General features: G+C 32.4%; 1 protein-coding gene across 1 annotated transcript; it reads right to left on the bottom strand.

Annotated features, from left to right (window-relative positions):
- Positions 1-355: 355 nt before the first annotated feature.
- LOC119831215 (sodium/potassium-transporting ATPase subunit beta-1-like) lies at positions 356-15,380 on the bottom strand. The gene is made up of 7 exons (XM_038354509.1): positions 15,087-15,380; positions 4,310-4,438; positions 3,742-3,855; positions 3,538-3,638; positions 2,852-2,950; positions 2,144-2,297; positions 356-1,500 (listed from the first exon to the last, which is right to left on the bottom strand). The coding sequence occupies exons 1-7, from the start codon at positions 15,226-15,228 to the stop codon at positions 1,343-1,345; spliced, it is 897 nt and encodes a 298-aa protein (XP_038210437.1). The 5' UTR covers positions 15,229-15,380; the 3' UTR covers positions 356-1,342.
- Positions 15,381-17,194: the final 1,814 nt, after the last annotated feature.

The following is a 17,194-nucleotide window of genomic DNA, read 5'->3' as shown; positions in this document are numbered from 1 at the left end:
CCTGACCAATTAGGTCTCGCTACTATTAGCTAAGTGACGGAGGCTCCTGTTTGTACTAGTTAATGGAAATAATTCAATTATGGTAGATATTGCGACATGGGGATGGAAAATTTTGTGCTCAGTTTTGTTGGTGATATTGAGTTGAGTATAACTTAGTTTGTATAGTAGAAATATTGTGTTATAGTAGAAAATGATAATCCATTGGCAGTTTTTACATTTATTCAAAAGCTATTGTGAAATATCTCTAGCTCCTATGATAGTTTATAGGTGAAGGTTTAAATTTAATTAGGAAAATTTTAGGAAATAAAACAAACGCATAGTATTTATCCGTTTAATAAAACATTCGCAAATAAATTGACGAAACTTTTACATAATTTTGTACTTAATCCAGGTATACATATGTATATATTTCATAATTAAACAAGTATGTACAGATGTAAGTCCGTTTAACTAAACTAAAATGATTTTATTGAAATGACTTAATAAATTTTATATGATTATTTTTGAAAATAATGTAAAATAATTAATCGTCATAAAATTCCAATGGACTTCTTATAAGTTAATAATTCTTTACTCTTATAAAAGTAACCGACGTCCCTGCGGGAGATTCTAAAATGGGACCAAATGAAAATGATATCCATGGAGTTCGGATTGAAAACCTCATTTGTTTCTGGGAACGTCGGTTAAAGATACTGGCGTCATTATCACTACCAAAATCTAGCATTTAATATATAATACACATCGGGAATGAAATCATGGTAATTATTATTCCTTATAGTATGATTTTTATCTTAAAAAGAAACTGAAATACTTTTCATAAGAATTTATAAATTTTAAATGTCACAAACAAAAAAGAACCTAAAAAGTACGTAGGTATTGTTATTACACTAGGTTTATGGCATAAATTATGGAAAAATACGCTTTATTTGTTTTCTACTGGTGGGGTGAAAAAGATTAAAGTTATAAATTGTCTACTTATAATTAAAATACGGTGACAATGCACAACCTGCGTTAAATTAAAAAGAAGATCAGAAACTGCAAAAATACATACATTTTAAATTACTACAAATACGAGATTCCTTTATTAAAAAGTTATTTTTCTCAATGCTCATTTTGATTGTTAAATTACTAACGATTCAAAACTTAAGACAAAAATTAAAGTTGAAAAAATTATTACATAACCCCATAACGTCGAAAAATGTTTTCCTAAATTTCTAAAATTTCAATACAGTTACATCATAACATTATTGCATTATAACAAACAATTTCGATCTCTTCTTTTTCGAAACTCTTCTAATTACTAGGAGATTTATAGTTTCATACATATAAAACCTCATTTCAATTATTTGCTTTCAGCGACATCTGTGTCTGTGGAGTTGAGACCAGTTGTGTCCTCAATGTAAAGCGGAATACGCGTGTATCCAGAAGGTTCTTTCAGGCTTTTGTTATAGTGTATGTTCTTAGCCCAGGCTCGGCAACGTACTGCAATTTGTGTGTTGGCTGTAAAAGAAAGAATTGCAATAGAATAATCAATTAATTCGTTGCGAAACGAAACATAAAACTCGATTATATTGCTGACATTGACGTAGAGCTAATTTTGTTAATTTATGAACGTCCCAACATTTTGTTTCTATTATATGCTATATGATATTTATATCCATCGTTGAATCACACATCAATATGTTAAATACATAGAATATTAGTTATCATTTAAATAAAATCATTACCTAATTAACAATTTATTGTAAAATAATTTTAGTTTTAAGTCTAGCACTAAAATCCTATTCTACCTTAATACATATTATAAATGCGAAAGTTTGTAAGGATGTGTGTGTGTTAGTTGCTCTTTCACGAACTAAAAAACTACTGAACCGATTGCAATGAATTTTGGTACGTAGATAGCTGGACAACTGGAATAACATATAGGCAACATTTTACGCCGTTATTCCTACGCGATACGGACTTACGCGGGTGAAACCTCGGGGCGCAGCTAGTGCTTTATAAGGAAGAAATGTTTTAAGAATACAAAAAAAAAGATTATTAGGCGTAGCCACGTAAACCAGATAGAATTTATATTTCCACAGACTAAACCAGAATTCCTCCTCCAAGTACCAGAAATAATAAAATACATAAAAAATCTTACGCAAAGTTGTGACTTTAATCGCCACTACGGGGCTCAGGTACCCCCCCACATTGAGGTAGGGGTAGAAGCGGCCGGGCAACCCCCTGCCCCAGGGATACTCTATGCTGGTAGCGTTCAATGATTCGTCCCAGCAGGAAACCCAGATTTGCTGGTGCTAGAAAAGTAAATAATATATGTATTGAAAAAAAAATAGTAGATAGCTTTGTGTGGAATAAAAATATACATATATATCTAAAGACATGTGAAAATAGATTTTAATTATTGGTTTCATAGCATTGAAATGCTTTACAAATAGGAAATTTTTAAGCAATAGAAAAATGAAACGGGTGGCCAAGAGGCTAGGCGTTGCTACGGTTTGGTAACCTTTTGGCGCGGGTTCGAATCCCACCTCGTGATCATTTTTTTGTATTCTTTCGAAATTTCTCATAGATAGTTATTATTAGAGTTAGGTCTCATAGATTGTTATTATTACTTGTACACAACTCCCATTGATTACTACTTTTAAGTTTCAATTTTAAAATTTAGATTAATTTAGATAAAGTAAAGGATACATATTATTGCATTATAATGTATATGTTAAGCTGATTATAAGCCACCAGACAAGCTATAAAGAAACACTGAAAAGAGTTAGTTTCATGAAAATATACTAAAACAGTTAGAGCTCGGAATAACATGTGTATCTATTATGTCTGGTGTAATATTATTTACCTCAAGGTCTTGTAGGGTCCCTATGTATTCCTGTAAATCACTGGGCATATCCTGGGGCAGACTACTAACATCATAGTACTCTGGCTTCCAGCCGTAAATCTGAAAAAAAAACAATGATGTGCATTAGGTATTTGTGAATTAATTTTAATTAGAAAAAAACATAACTAAAAAGTACAACTAAACTAAGAATATTAGTAGGCAGGAAACATTACAAATAAAAAGGGTAAAAAATATTTTTTAGTGTACATACTCGTAATTAGGTACTGCAAGGTGAAATGCACAAATTATAGAAGGTAGAAAACAAGCAACAAAATAAAAACAGATCAGATCTGGTTTAAATTTGAATACTGAGAAAAATAAGAAAATTATTTTTCTCTATTTCTATACAGACTATCTAGTTCGTCTCTGCTTCGTCCAATTTTAAATCAGTTCAGCAATTTTTGCGTGGAAACATTACAAATATACAAAAATACAGTTTTCTGTTTATAATATTAGTGTAGAAAGATAGTTTCCGATTTAATGGCACTGCAATATCGCATACAATATTATTTTATGCTAAAATCTTATAAAATTCCTTTGGCCATTATAACGATTATTTAAAGGAAGTGGGTATTTTCCATTATTTTTAAAGAAAAACAGTTTTATTGTATGTTTGTTAATATTATAAGGCATGTTTTGATGCTCACCTTATTTAGTTTTATGAAAAAGCAAGGAGTGTCCGGATACCCAAAATTATCAGCCGCTTTGCAGTCTTTCTTAGCTGAATACCAGTCTTCGGCTTCATAATCTGAAATATATTTACTCTTCTAATTATAACGATATATATACTGATAATAAGATTCATGTAATTAGAACATATTAACCATTTTGACTTAAATCACATAACTTACTATAAAAGAAATCCCTCAAATCATCGACATACACGTCATAACTGGAAGAGTTTGTGTTCTTGTAGCGAAGTCCAAAGCCAGCTGTTGGTCTGAATGCTACGCCTGGATTGGCTCCTGAAATTTATAAGAAATGTTTCAATTTTGTTTGTAATATCAACAGATGTGCGAAACCAACAAGAGCAAGTTTGACCACGAAAGGATTGCTATGTAATGCTTTTAATTTATATTGTACTTATAGATGTCGCAGACAACGAACATATAGCAGAAGTAGGAAAACTCTCTGGACTTAAATTAAACTGGCTGTTAATGAAACGGTATATTTAGATAGTTGTCTTACGACATAGTAGGTGATTAATCTTAAAGAAAATAATGTTGAAATGTTCTTCTTGGTAAACACATTCCGTGTCCAAAATATTGACATTTTAGGGCAAAGTCTGAAGCTATACTAAATAAAATTAACGGTAGCTACCATACAACAAACACATAGTTTTTTATTTCTTCTGTCTGCACAACTAACTTTTTAAGCTCTAAAATCTAATAACAGTGGCCAAACCTCAATATCATTTACCAATAAGAGAACTATCCAGAATAAACTTCGGTTTCTTGTCATCCAGGGTTAGGAACATGATACCCATGCAAGTAGCGAACAGCGCTGCCAGTACCGCGTAGAAGATCAGGTAGAACGCCAGAACTATACCTGGAATGACAGCAATCTAATTTTAAATAAGATATTTTGTATATAATCTGATAAATCGAGTTATCGAACCAACGACAAATAACACAGGACCCAGAAATAAAACAATAAAATTAACATAGCCGATGTCGCTCAGGTATAAAAAGGTTTGCGAAAAGAGATTTAACATCGAGATTCAAAATGTCTCAGATTTAACATCGGTTTGGTAGTTCTTAAGATCATCCAGTACAAACAGAAAATGAAACGTTTTATTTTATATGTAAGTGATACAACGGCTCATCCATAAATTTACGTGTTAAGGGCACATCCCAATTATCCTGGCAATATCTCAATCCTGGGTATCGAAAGAAAACTATTCCGTTAACAAATCTATGAGGGAAAATGTCTCGATTATCGGTTTGGCTTCATCTTTCTAACGGATACTTTTTTATTTGCATATGTACTAGGGTACTCAATAAAATTTATATGTGTCCACTTCCTGACAGACGACATAAATTTAGTAGATTTGTATGTGAGGGGACAGGAGACCTCTAACCCTAACCTTAGTCTATTTCCATCCAATACCATTCGGATCTTGAATTTCAATTTGGGTTTAGTTCTAACATTTTAATTATTTTATGTACCATAAGAAATACTTCTGAAGTATATAACTATATGTATATGTTTCAGTTTACGATTTTTCTATAATTGACGTGTCACGCGAGAACCTAGTAAATAAAACAATGCTTTACAGCCATCCTTTGTCCGTGCATCATGTAAAACGATTTCAGGGAATATTGTCAAAATTGACTTTAACAAAGTCGAATAAGTTTTGTTTGATAAAACTTCGCATACCTATCCAGAAATTTCTGAACTACGATCATAGCGAATTAATTTAAGAAGCCATTGAAAATGTGGTATTCGAATTCTTTCAGATTTTTGTGTGTTTGTCTGCTATTTTGTAAAACTGTGTATACTTATGTACTATGCTATAAAATATGTAATTCTTCGATATCATAAATTTATATATGTCTACTATGCTTTAATACTGAGTAATAACTTTCAAATACCAGGTGGGTTTAAGGTATTCATCTTTAGATCACGAGATTGTGTTGTTAAGTATTTGTATCTAAAATAAAATCTTGTCCGTAAAGAAAATCGATCAGTGAAACAGGTGTATATAACCTGCCCCATACGCCACTAAGGGACATGGGACTTCATTTATACTAGGTAAAAGTTGGAGAACCATTTATGATTTTTCATAGCTTTTATCATGACCTATGAGAATGTAAAATCCGCTTCATGAAACATCCATGAAAGGCATTTAAACCCTAAAAATTTCAACAATCAGGTCAGTTCCGATATTTACAGTAAGGTATTGCGTCTGACGCTATTTCGGTCCACTCGGTGTGACGTCACGGCGACTGTCATTCGGTAATATAAATGTGATGTAGGGAAGATGACTAATTTATTTCTAATGTCCATTATTGCACAACAGTTCGGCCCGACTTCGCCCGTGGTATATAGCCTATATCGCTTAGTGAAGTTACACCTTTCCAATGGTTGTTGGAACAAAAGTTTCCTCTTATAATATGAGTATAGATATAAAAACGTATAAGTGTTTTGTAAAAATTGCTTTAGAGTAATAACGGATATAAGTTCAATAGTTCTAAATTAAAAGGCAGCTAATGATTATATCAATAAGTACTTAATATCAACCATGTACATTTTCATACAAGTCCAAGCTTAAATATTCTAATATGGCATATATTTTCTTCTTCCAATAAAAACAGTAATGATATGTCAATCAGCACGATACTCGCCTTGCAATTAAGAATAATAATAAAAAACCTACTTAGAGTTTATAACAGATTTTATATGGATATAGTTCAGCCGTTAATGTAATCATCTTCTATATTAACCAACCAGTTAACCCAACCCTGCTTCAAACGAATTGCAAAACAAATACAATTTGCCAAAATGCGTGAGAGCTAAAATCTTCAACAAACGGATTTGTACGTAATTAATGCCTCACCCTTCATTCGCTCGGAAGACCACAAAAGAACACGTCCTTGAATGTATAGGAGTGGTATAAAAGGCCGATGGAGTCATTCAAATGGTAATCAGATATTCAATGGTGAGGGTCATGTACTAGCTTCTGTTCCGAATATATTGCAAACATTAATAATAGAAGTACAAGATGAATGCCTAATAATATTAACGTACGAATAAGTGTTATCGATTCAGAACCTGAAATTAGATTTCATGGGTATACACATGGTTTGTAAATCTGAATAAGCCGCTAGTAAATTTGATATCAATGTATTAATTTAATAAGCAACAGAATAAATATATCTTGCAAATAAATAATTTTAATTTTAATCTGTATAAATACAGGGAAGCGATTAATTTGCGCACATAAATACCTATTAGATTGCTAATTTTTCAGCTTTATTACAGTTTTTATTTCTGCAGACATATTTACTGTATAAGTAATTTTTTTTCCTCATTTCCATCTATCCTATTCAAATTTGTATTTACATCCCTATTACAGACACCGCTCTGAAGTTCATAATATCCTACTAATATTATAAATGCAAAAGTTTGTAAGGATGTGTGTGTGTTTGTTGCTCTTTCAGGCAAAAACTACTGAACCGATTGCAATGAAATTTGGTACGTTGATAGCTGGACAACTGGAATAATATATAAGCAACTTTTATCCCGATATTCCTACGGGATACGGATTTACGCGGGTAAAACCGCGGGGCGCAGCTAGTGATTCCATATAAAAGTGAATAATCTTTCAGTTAAGCTCATAGATAATAGTTATGAATATTTACGGAGACTCGAAACGTTTAAATTGTCAATAACACGGTTTACGATGCCAGCAGCATCAATAGGATGGTTTTAAATCTTTGCCAAAACATAGATTTCAGTCTCCCATTCACACGTCACAGATTTACGTAAAGGGAGTCGTCATTCTACAGTTTCAACGAAATGCGATCAAATAATAGTTGTAAATGCCATATTAGCATTCATTGTCAATCTATTTTATTTGATCGCATTTTAAAAATTTTGTATAAAGTTGTGACATAAAAATCTGTGTATAAGATATAGCTTTAAGATATATCTGAAATTCGGAAGAGAAATGTATCATATTGATTTATTATGACCCGAATTATATTGAAGCTTTAATCGCAGCATCAAATTATTAACGGCTTATCGTATCTGTCTGAAATTTGGTACAGAGATAGATTATGGTCTATATTAGCAATAAGGCTACTTTTTACCCGAAATCCAGACGAGAGACGCCGCGGGTTACAGCTAGTAATACAAAAAAATATAGTGCGACTAAATTTCTTAGACTTTAGGACTAGTGTACTTTAAGCACCGTTTTTTTGCTGCTTTATATAGTAAAAAGTAAAGTGAAGTCCGTGTCCCCTAGTGGGGTATGGGGCAGATGATGAACATCTGTTTCACTGATCGATTTTCTTTACGGACAAGTAGGTGATCAGCCTTCTGTGTCCTGCCAGACCGAGAAATTTTTTTTTTTTGTGCGTCGCCACCGGGAATTGAACTCCTCGGTTCTACGCTCACCCGTTAACCACTGTACCGAGGAGGTGGTCAGGCTTTATATAGGTCAGTCAATAATTTTCATTTTGTAAAAAATATGTTTACTATGTTGTGTATTTAAATTCAAGTCAATGTTTCAAAGTTTGTTGATTTCTCGACACTCGAATTCAGTTCAACGAATTTAGTAAATAAATTACAAACACTTTTTTGACGTTGGCTATTAAATCGTTTACAATATATGTGTTTAGTATTTCACCGTTTGGAAAGGGCGTGACGGTTAGGTTTGAGTTATTTTAATATTGAAGGTCTTTGTATACGTGATCTAAATAATTTTCCATTTCCTTGACCTAACATTACGGATTCTACAGCAAATCTTCTAGTAAAACTCTCTTTCTTCTCTCTTCCCTTCCCCTCTCTTTTTTTGATTTTCAATTTGTTTGATTAATAGACTCCAAACATATTTGACGCGTGTTTTAAAGTATGTCCTTTAGTTAATAGTTTAAAGAATGAAAGTGTTTTTAAATCCGTTTACCTTTAAAAATATAAATAAATGATTATAAAAACAAAAATTCCAACTACTAAATCTCAATAAACAGAACAAAGTAGACTAAAGAGAGACTACTCATAAAAACTTTATGATTCTGCAGATTAATTACATTTGGGTAGTTTTGTAGAACAGTATCCATTCAGTCAGTCAGGTGTCAAGAAAAAATTGGCGTCATGTGTGATCTCACATATATCCATGAAAATTTCATAAAACTCCACAAAACATTATAGATGAATATCTAAATCGCTTGCAGCTGCAACGATATAACATATAAATGTCTGATAATTCTTAGCCTGTATAACATAAAAAAAAACAAAAATCGCTTTCTCTGTCCCTATATCCCTTTGTATGCTTAAATCTTTAAAACAACGAAATGAATTTTAGTAGGTTTTTTAAAAGATAAAGTGATTCAAGAGGAAGGTTGATATGCATAATAACATCTATTAAACATATAAAGCGTGCGAAGCCGCGGGCAAAACGTAAATTATAAATAGCATACCGAAATACCGTTCGAAAATAAAGTTAAATATTTGCATAACCTTAGTAATCAAATATTATTATGTATCGTTAATTGCAAAAGTTAATTTATCCGCCATGTTATTGTTTTATAATAATTATCAAAATAAAAGATAGAATACACAAGCGTGCCAATTACCTAAGTTTTGTAAACAATGTTGAACTTGTAAACGTATACTTATAACCTTTACTCTTTATATAGAATCCAATGTAACATTCGGCAAAATAATAAAAACCTATTTAACGGTGGTTTTTAATTTTGGAATACTTGTATATCTATTTTTTTTTAATCAATTAAAAAACGACACATATTATGTAATTTACCTTTCTTTATTCACAAGCGCCCTTCTAAATTAAAAAAAATAAACAAATGACACATTGTTTTGAAGGCATAATAAGTATAATAACATGTACAATAAATTATAATAAGTCTAGGTCCACTCAAAAATAAACTATTTTTCAAACTGCGATCTTGATTTTGTATAATTTGGTAAAAGAACAAATCACAAAATACTCATATAACGCTTTCTTTATAATCAATTCTCGCCGGGTTGCCCTTAGTAATAACAAATTTATAATCCACACATCAAACCTTTAACAATTCAATTAAAATTAAATATACATAATGATAAATACAATACACATACCGCTGGTATATTATATGCATAACGCAATGTAAATTTGTTAAAACAACTTTATTATGCAAACGTATGAACTAGAGGACATATTGCTTTATGAAAATATTTACTCTTCGTATCTATTTAATTGAACTAGATAATGCTAAAAAACAGAATAAGGTTACTTCACCTTAATTGATATTGAATTTTAAACGTTGAACGACGTTAAAACTAGTAAATCTGTGGTAAAAGTAATTCATGAATTAGATCATTTTGGACCGTAATAAACTTGGAAAAATAGCACCGAGTTTGATCTATTTTTTTAATTATTTTGTCTCACTGATGAAGTAAGAATATTACAGGATAAGTTAATCTGAAATAAACATAAAGCAAAAGAATTTGTTTGTTTGCGTGGACTAATCAGGAACTATTGGTTCGATTTCAATAATCCTACTAATATTATAAATGCGAAAGTTTGTAAGGATGTATGTGTGTTTGTTGTTCTTTCACGCAAAAACTACTGAACCGATGCAATGAAATTTGGTACGTAGATAGCTGGACCACTGGAATGACATATAGGCAACTTTTTATCCCGATATTCTCACGGGATACGGACTTACGCGGGTGAAACCGCGGGGTGCAGCTAGTATTCTTATATGTGTAGAACAGTCTATTTATTGAGTAAGGATAAAGGCGTATAGGTACGACGCGGGTGACCGAGGAGCACAGCTTGTACTTTGATGAATAAGTTTTTTCTGATTCATATTCTGACCCATTTGTTAATATGATAGGATTGATAGGTTGTTAATCAAACAATAGAACTTAAAAACTCCTTTTTTATTTCTCCGAAAATGTATGCTCGAACTTTACGTATGAAATGTCTGTCTGCACACAGAAATTCACAACAAATAATTACGTAAGTTTCACATTAATTCCAGAAACCACAGCCCCATATAGATCGTGTCAGACGCATACCCTATTGTTTTCACAAACAATCAGGTATTTGCTCGGATGGAAGTATGCAGGCAATTATTATCATAATATTTGAGTTACATATGAAACCAGCGTTTAAATATTTGATGTCGTTATTGTATATACTCGTATCATGTGTTGTCTAGGCGAGATAATCTATTTATTTTGAATGAGTAACAACCAATTGGATCTGGTCTATAACCAACACTACCAAAAACCACAGAAAGTGGAATGTCCCGTATTGCAGTGTGTATTTTTCTGGTTAAAATTTGACGCTATTTCTATGCTTCAAATATTTCTTCTATGTTTTTTTTTATAATTTCAGTGGTTGTGAAATGAGATAAAAATTTCAAGAAGTAATTGAAAATGTATTTGCTTATTTATAACTTGTATATGTATATAATGAATTTAAATAGTGCAAATTTATATATATCATTGAAATTTTATTATTTTTAACTCGTTTTGCGTAGTTCTAGTCTCGATTGTTGTCAATTTTAAAGGGACAGAAATAATTTTAACATTGTTCACTTATCGAGAATTGGTACATAATATATTTATACATTAATTTCAAAGTATTTAATAATAATTTTAATTTATTATCATCATTGCGACAAAAAAAGTTACCTATATCAATTTATATTACAAAATATTGAAATGTAAACAATACGATATTATAATAAATCGATTCCAACCATAGCATTCGTGGAACGAAATTCTTCATAGTCGTACTTCGGGTCATATTATCAATTACTGCGAAGTGTTCACCGATTCTCTGTAAGGGATATTACAATATGCAGTTTTTATCTTCTATCAAAATAATTAGATTTTTTCCACCTTTTAATCCGTCTATGATCTATACATGGTACTGGTAATGTATTATCCAGGAATTGTATACAACTTTTCTAGAGATATATATATATATACAAATCCGAAGTTTTTTAAGCAATGTATTTGTTTTTTAATTTTTTGTAATTACTTAATATTAGCTGCGACCCCGCGGTTTCACCCGCGTACGTTTGTATCCCGTAGGAATATCGGGATAAAAAGCCTAAAAGCCTAGCCTTGAATTTGCCTATTATTCTCGTTGTCCAGGTATCTACGTACCAAATTTCATTGCAATCGGTTCAGTAGTTTTTGCGTGAAAGAGTAACAAACATACAAATACACATATATCCATCGTCACAAACTTTTGCATATAATATTAGTAGGAAGGATTATTGCCTATGAATTCCAATCGTATTAGTTAGGAAATCTACGAAGTCTGTAAATACATCTATTTGTACAAAAATCGTTGTTTAACCAAAAATCAGAATAATAATCTAGATTCATAAGGATTATGAATCTTATATAATGTTATTACATTTAGTAAGCACCCTAATTGTTAACTCATTGTGTACCTACATAAATGGATTTGTTTCTGTTAGAGTGGGAAACGCCCTAAAGTCGATTCTTGCGCTCGCCGGCCGTTACCGCAACAAATATATTATGTAGGTGAAACAAAGTTCACAGGGTCATCTAGTCTAAAAATCTAACAATATATACATATATTATAAACTATATCCTAGTATATAATATAAAACTGAATAGTTTGTTTATTTGAATGCGCTAATCTCAGGATCTAATGGACCTATTTCAAAAATGCTTTCATCATTTGATACGTTTGTTTGTGATCCAGTGATATAGGCTATATACACGGTCGAAGCCGGGGCGGTCATAAAAAATATAATTTAAAAGTCATACCGATTGACATTTTGCGTATATCCGACAGGTTTTAATTAATTTTGGACACATTAGGAAAAACAATGCACGTGCATGGATAATTAAAATGCGTTGTTACGTAAAGTGGGTTTGAAACGGTGCATAATATATTGATATTAATTATTTCCTTCGTGTTATTAAGTACCAAGGTGAGCGATATAACTTTATATGACTAACTCATACCTACAGCTTCCATCGCATTAGCGTATACTTATTATTATTTTGTAGATTGCAGTTGATTTGTGTGTTTTTAACTAATATTAATATTAAAAGTGTTGAAATACACATAAAAATATTGTGCTGGCATAACTTGTAATAACAGTGGCAGGCCTAATTATGGATCTATTGCTTTCTTTCTTTTTTGTTGTGTCCATAAACGTATTATATCTTTTCTTTCTTTAATTCTTTATTATAATCTATACTAATATTTGAGAGTTTGTAACATTATAGGTGGTCTATTATATTACCAATTGAAAGCTGGGTTACTTGTGAGTATCCATATGATATTTTATTTTGCTTTTATCGCAGGCCTGCTGATATAAAAGTGAAGTCCCGTGTATTGGGGTATCGGGCAGGTGATATACTCTGTCCTGCCAGATCGAGACATTTTTTGCGTCCCCAACGGGAATCGAACCCAGGACCCCTCGGTTCTACGCTCACGCGCTAACAACTGTACCAAGGAGGCGGTTTGAGGCGGTTGATAGAAGTATCATTAACATATTTTTTTAAAATTGATACTGTAAAATTAATTGTACTATACTAAACAGATTATGATTGTGTTTGAATGATCTCCAACAAAACAACACGAGACTGTGAAAAATTAATTGAAACGTAATCATGACGCTGATTACAATAACAATACATAATAAATAAACGATGATAAATATTTTAATGGCCGACGTTTATGCACAGGTTGCTTGTAATAATTCATTACTTATTATAACGTTATTCATTATTCGCTATTAATTGAATCTATGACATAGATTCGTCGATCCGTATATAAACATGAAATAGTAATGTTTGTTGTACGTTTTTTGTCTCCGTAATAATTGAACCGATTTTGAGGAAACCAGTATGGACTAAATTAGGCTTTATTCTAAAATAAGATGTTTAAGAAGCGAAAAAAGTGATTCATTGAACATAAATATGATTTGATTTTGATTCATTTAAAATGATGTATTAAAAATTCAGATCTAGCAATAAACAGAGCTAGGTGTCTAGCTCGAAAAAAAGTTTTATATTCCTATCAGCAAAACATCTCCTATCTCATATGTGGGTTATAGGTGTTTTAGTTTCTGAGTATTTGAAAAAAAAAATCATAAACGTGTGGTTATCTACACTAATATTATAAAGAGGAAGAATTTCTATTTTTGTTTCTTTGTTTGTAATGGATAAACTCAAAAACTACCGATTTTGAAAATTTCTTTCACCATTTGAATTTTGAAAGCTGCAACTTCGCTAGTGACATAGGCTATATATGAACAACGTGCGAAGCCGGGGCGAACTGCTAGTCCATAAAAAATACATTGAAACTGAAATGTATCGATGGAACATTTAATAATAATCATCACAATGTATTCAATTTTCGATTTTTTATGGTTCCGTATCTCAAGACCAAAAGCCAGTATAGGATCACTTTGCTTTTCTTATATCTATTTGTTAAATTCATATCAAATACTCAAATCTTGTCCCTTGGCGCTGAAGATCAAACTGCTAAGCCGACCCAAAACAAAAGTTATTTATTAATGGCTAATAATACTAATTTATAGTTACACTAGCTGCGCCCCGTGGTTTCACCCGCGTAAGTCCGTATCCCGTAGGAATATCGGGATAAAAAATAGATGTTGGCCGATTCTCAGACCTACCCAATATGCTTACCAAATTTCAGAGGAATCGGTCAAGCCGTTTCGGAGGAGTATAGAGACTAACATTGTGACACGAGAATTTTATATATAAGATTCATTATGTAATAAAATACAGGTTTGTACGGAACCCTGCTTTATTATTTTGTGTTTTCGTTCTATTTATACATGAATTATAAACGTATGGTAAATTACATTTTGGCTCAATTAAGAATATAAGTAAATATGTATACCTACGCAGGATTATATGAAATATGCACATGAATATATCTTATTGCCAAATGGTAAGATAAAATCTGTGACAATTTGTACGGATATACATAATATATATGATTTTCACACCTGAACTGTAGCGCTTATAAGGTCTAATTCGATCCATCCATAGATCCATATTCGATCCATAGATGGAAAATAAAAATAAAAAAATGTTTACCATGTAAACAACACAACAAACCAAGCCAGCGTAAATAACCAGTGTAATATTTGTAACATAAAGAATTAACTGTAAGTAAATGTAATTAATTTATGAGTTATCAACTAGCTTGTATGGATTTTTAAGGATTCTTCTCACACTTTATTGTGCCTGCATACAGAAACAGATCCTTGAAATAAAGAAGCTATCGTACGACTTGCAATGTTCTGTGAAATGCCAAACAATGTACAATGATCTGAATTTTTATAGGTTTCATAGTGTTACAATTCTTGAACCATTGATAATTTTAAACCAGATCATTTAGAAGGGACAACGCCTAGGGCATATCAGAAAGCGGATTAGAATATAATCAGGTTAATTAGTATAGAATCAGGTTTTAACAATACAAACTCACCCCATCGCTTCGGCGTTCTTCCCAAGAAGCTTTTTTCTTCAGGATTGTAGATCGCTTTACAAACCCTTTCCCACAAAGGCCCAGATTCAGGCGGCGCCCGAGCCCAGCCCGACGAATCAACACCGTTAGACTTGCCTGCCATTTGAAAATTCAAAAAAGGAACACGGAATTCTTATCGGATTTCAAAAATCAATTGCCATCCGCGTTCTATTTATAAACGCGTCTGTTATTCTCGACGGGTTGAACGCAACTGCGCCCTACGGAGTGCGGTCTGCGCATACGCACGTGTTCGGAATCGTATGACATATGCGAACGATCGATGTACACAACACATTTCTCCTGCCCACATTTTATTTGATGGGTAAATATAGTTTGTCCGGCTTGGACGGTAATGAGGGTACTGTTTTTCACCGTGCAACTGCAAATTACAAACAAATTAATTGAGAAGGTTCCTAATGATAGAACTACATATAGACTCATAGTGTGAACTAGTTACTATAATACATAAATGCATAATTTTCTATGCATCGTACATAATTTATTACACATTGTTTACAAACAAAATAAACAAAGGGCGTTTAAATTTAATCAATTCGACTCAAGTCAACACGACTCAGGTATCAATATTAAAATATTCACAGAACTTTTTTTATATGCTCCTGCTTTGTCGGAGACAAGACCCAAGGCGCTTAGTTTTGATTGTTATTCATTTTTATTATTGAAGCAACAATAGCTAAAACAATAAAAAAATACACAAAAATTCTTTGTAATTAATATAACACAGTCACGCCATCGCATTCGGAATCTAAGCGACTATTGTTATATATTCTTGTTTTAAAGTCATTTTATATCAAATACAATTAAAAATACATACTTATCTTAAAATTAATTAAAATTTCAATTAGCGGCAGTCGTCAGGACGCCTTTCTAGTGGGCTATGCGACTTGGCAAGTATTGTCTGTTGTGTCAAATATAATACGATCATACTATTATATTCCATTAGGTAATATATTCTATTAGTATACGCGACTTCGCCCGCGGGGTCAAAGGAAATTGCCATGTGAATAAGATGTTTCACCGCAGCAAAACGTAGCATATGTCATTATTTAGCCTCATAAAACTATCTCCAGGCACAAAATTATACGAAACGTAGTTGTGACGTCAAAAAAAGATGAATAAACAAACACATTCGAATTTAACGTATTTTAGTAAGAAAAGATTATTCGAATGTTTATTAAATATTGTTGAGAGAAGAGTATCATATTCTCGTAAATGAAACTGTTCATAAAAATCCGACCATTAGTTTTGGTGTGGTTAACATTAAACATCCATACCTACTTCCATCCAATCATTCAAACTTTTACAATAATAATATAAAAGTAAGTATCTACTTCGTTTTAGGACTAACAAAATCATTAACTGAACAGAAAATAGTTCGGCCGTATCCTTTTTGTCCATTGTCCATTTTTAGGTTTCCGTACTCCAAGAAAAAACGGAAGCCGGATCACTTTGTGTCGGATCACGTTGTTGTGGTATCAAACTAAATATATATCAAATACTCAGGGGTTTACCCAGTCGTCGGGCAATCGATCGGGGATGTAATCGTCCGGAGCAGCGAGGCAGCGTGAGACATAAGGATTGACGAGGGAAATAATAGAAAGGTCTAAGCGATAGGAAAAGGATATGGGCCTCCGGCTTCATCACTCAACGAACGAAAGACAGTAACGTGCTACTATTTCACGCCAGTCTCCTGTGGGGATGTGGTACTTCCCCGGCACGACCTCAATAACCAAATAATGACCTTCCTGTGGCCCTTTCACTAAAGCGGCTCCACGGAACACATTAGGGTTTTAGTCGGTAGGAATCCGACAAAAAGAAGTCTACCGTCTCTTGAAGTTGTTAAAAAATCATTCGAAAGCTTACGCAATCATAAGATAAAGCTTCAAATTTTCGATCCTCGCAAGGGAAACAAAACCTACAGGTTACCCTACCTAGTTCCCTAAATTAAGTAATTAAACGATCCCGTTAATTAAACGTACCAAGAGCAAATAAAGGAAAAATTGTACGGAACCCTAGGTGGAAGTCCAACTCGCACACGACCGGTTTTT

This window comes from Zerene cesonia, chromosome 1 (assembly GCF_012273895.1).
Source record: "Zerene cesonia ecotype Mississippi chromosome 1, Zerene_cesonia_1.1, whole genome shotgun sequence".
NCBI classification, from domain to species: domain Eukaryota; kingdom Metazoa; phylum Arthropoda; class Insecta; order Lepidoptera; family Pieridae; genus Zerene; species Zerene cesonia.
Note: the sequence above shows the minus strand (reverse complement) of the source record. Positions and strands in the feature narration are given on the sequence as shown.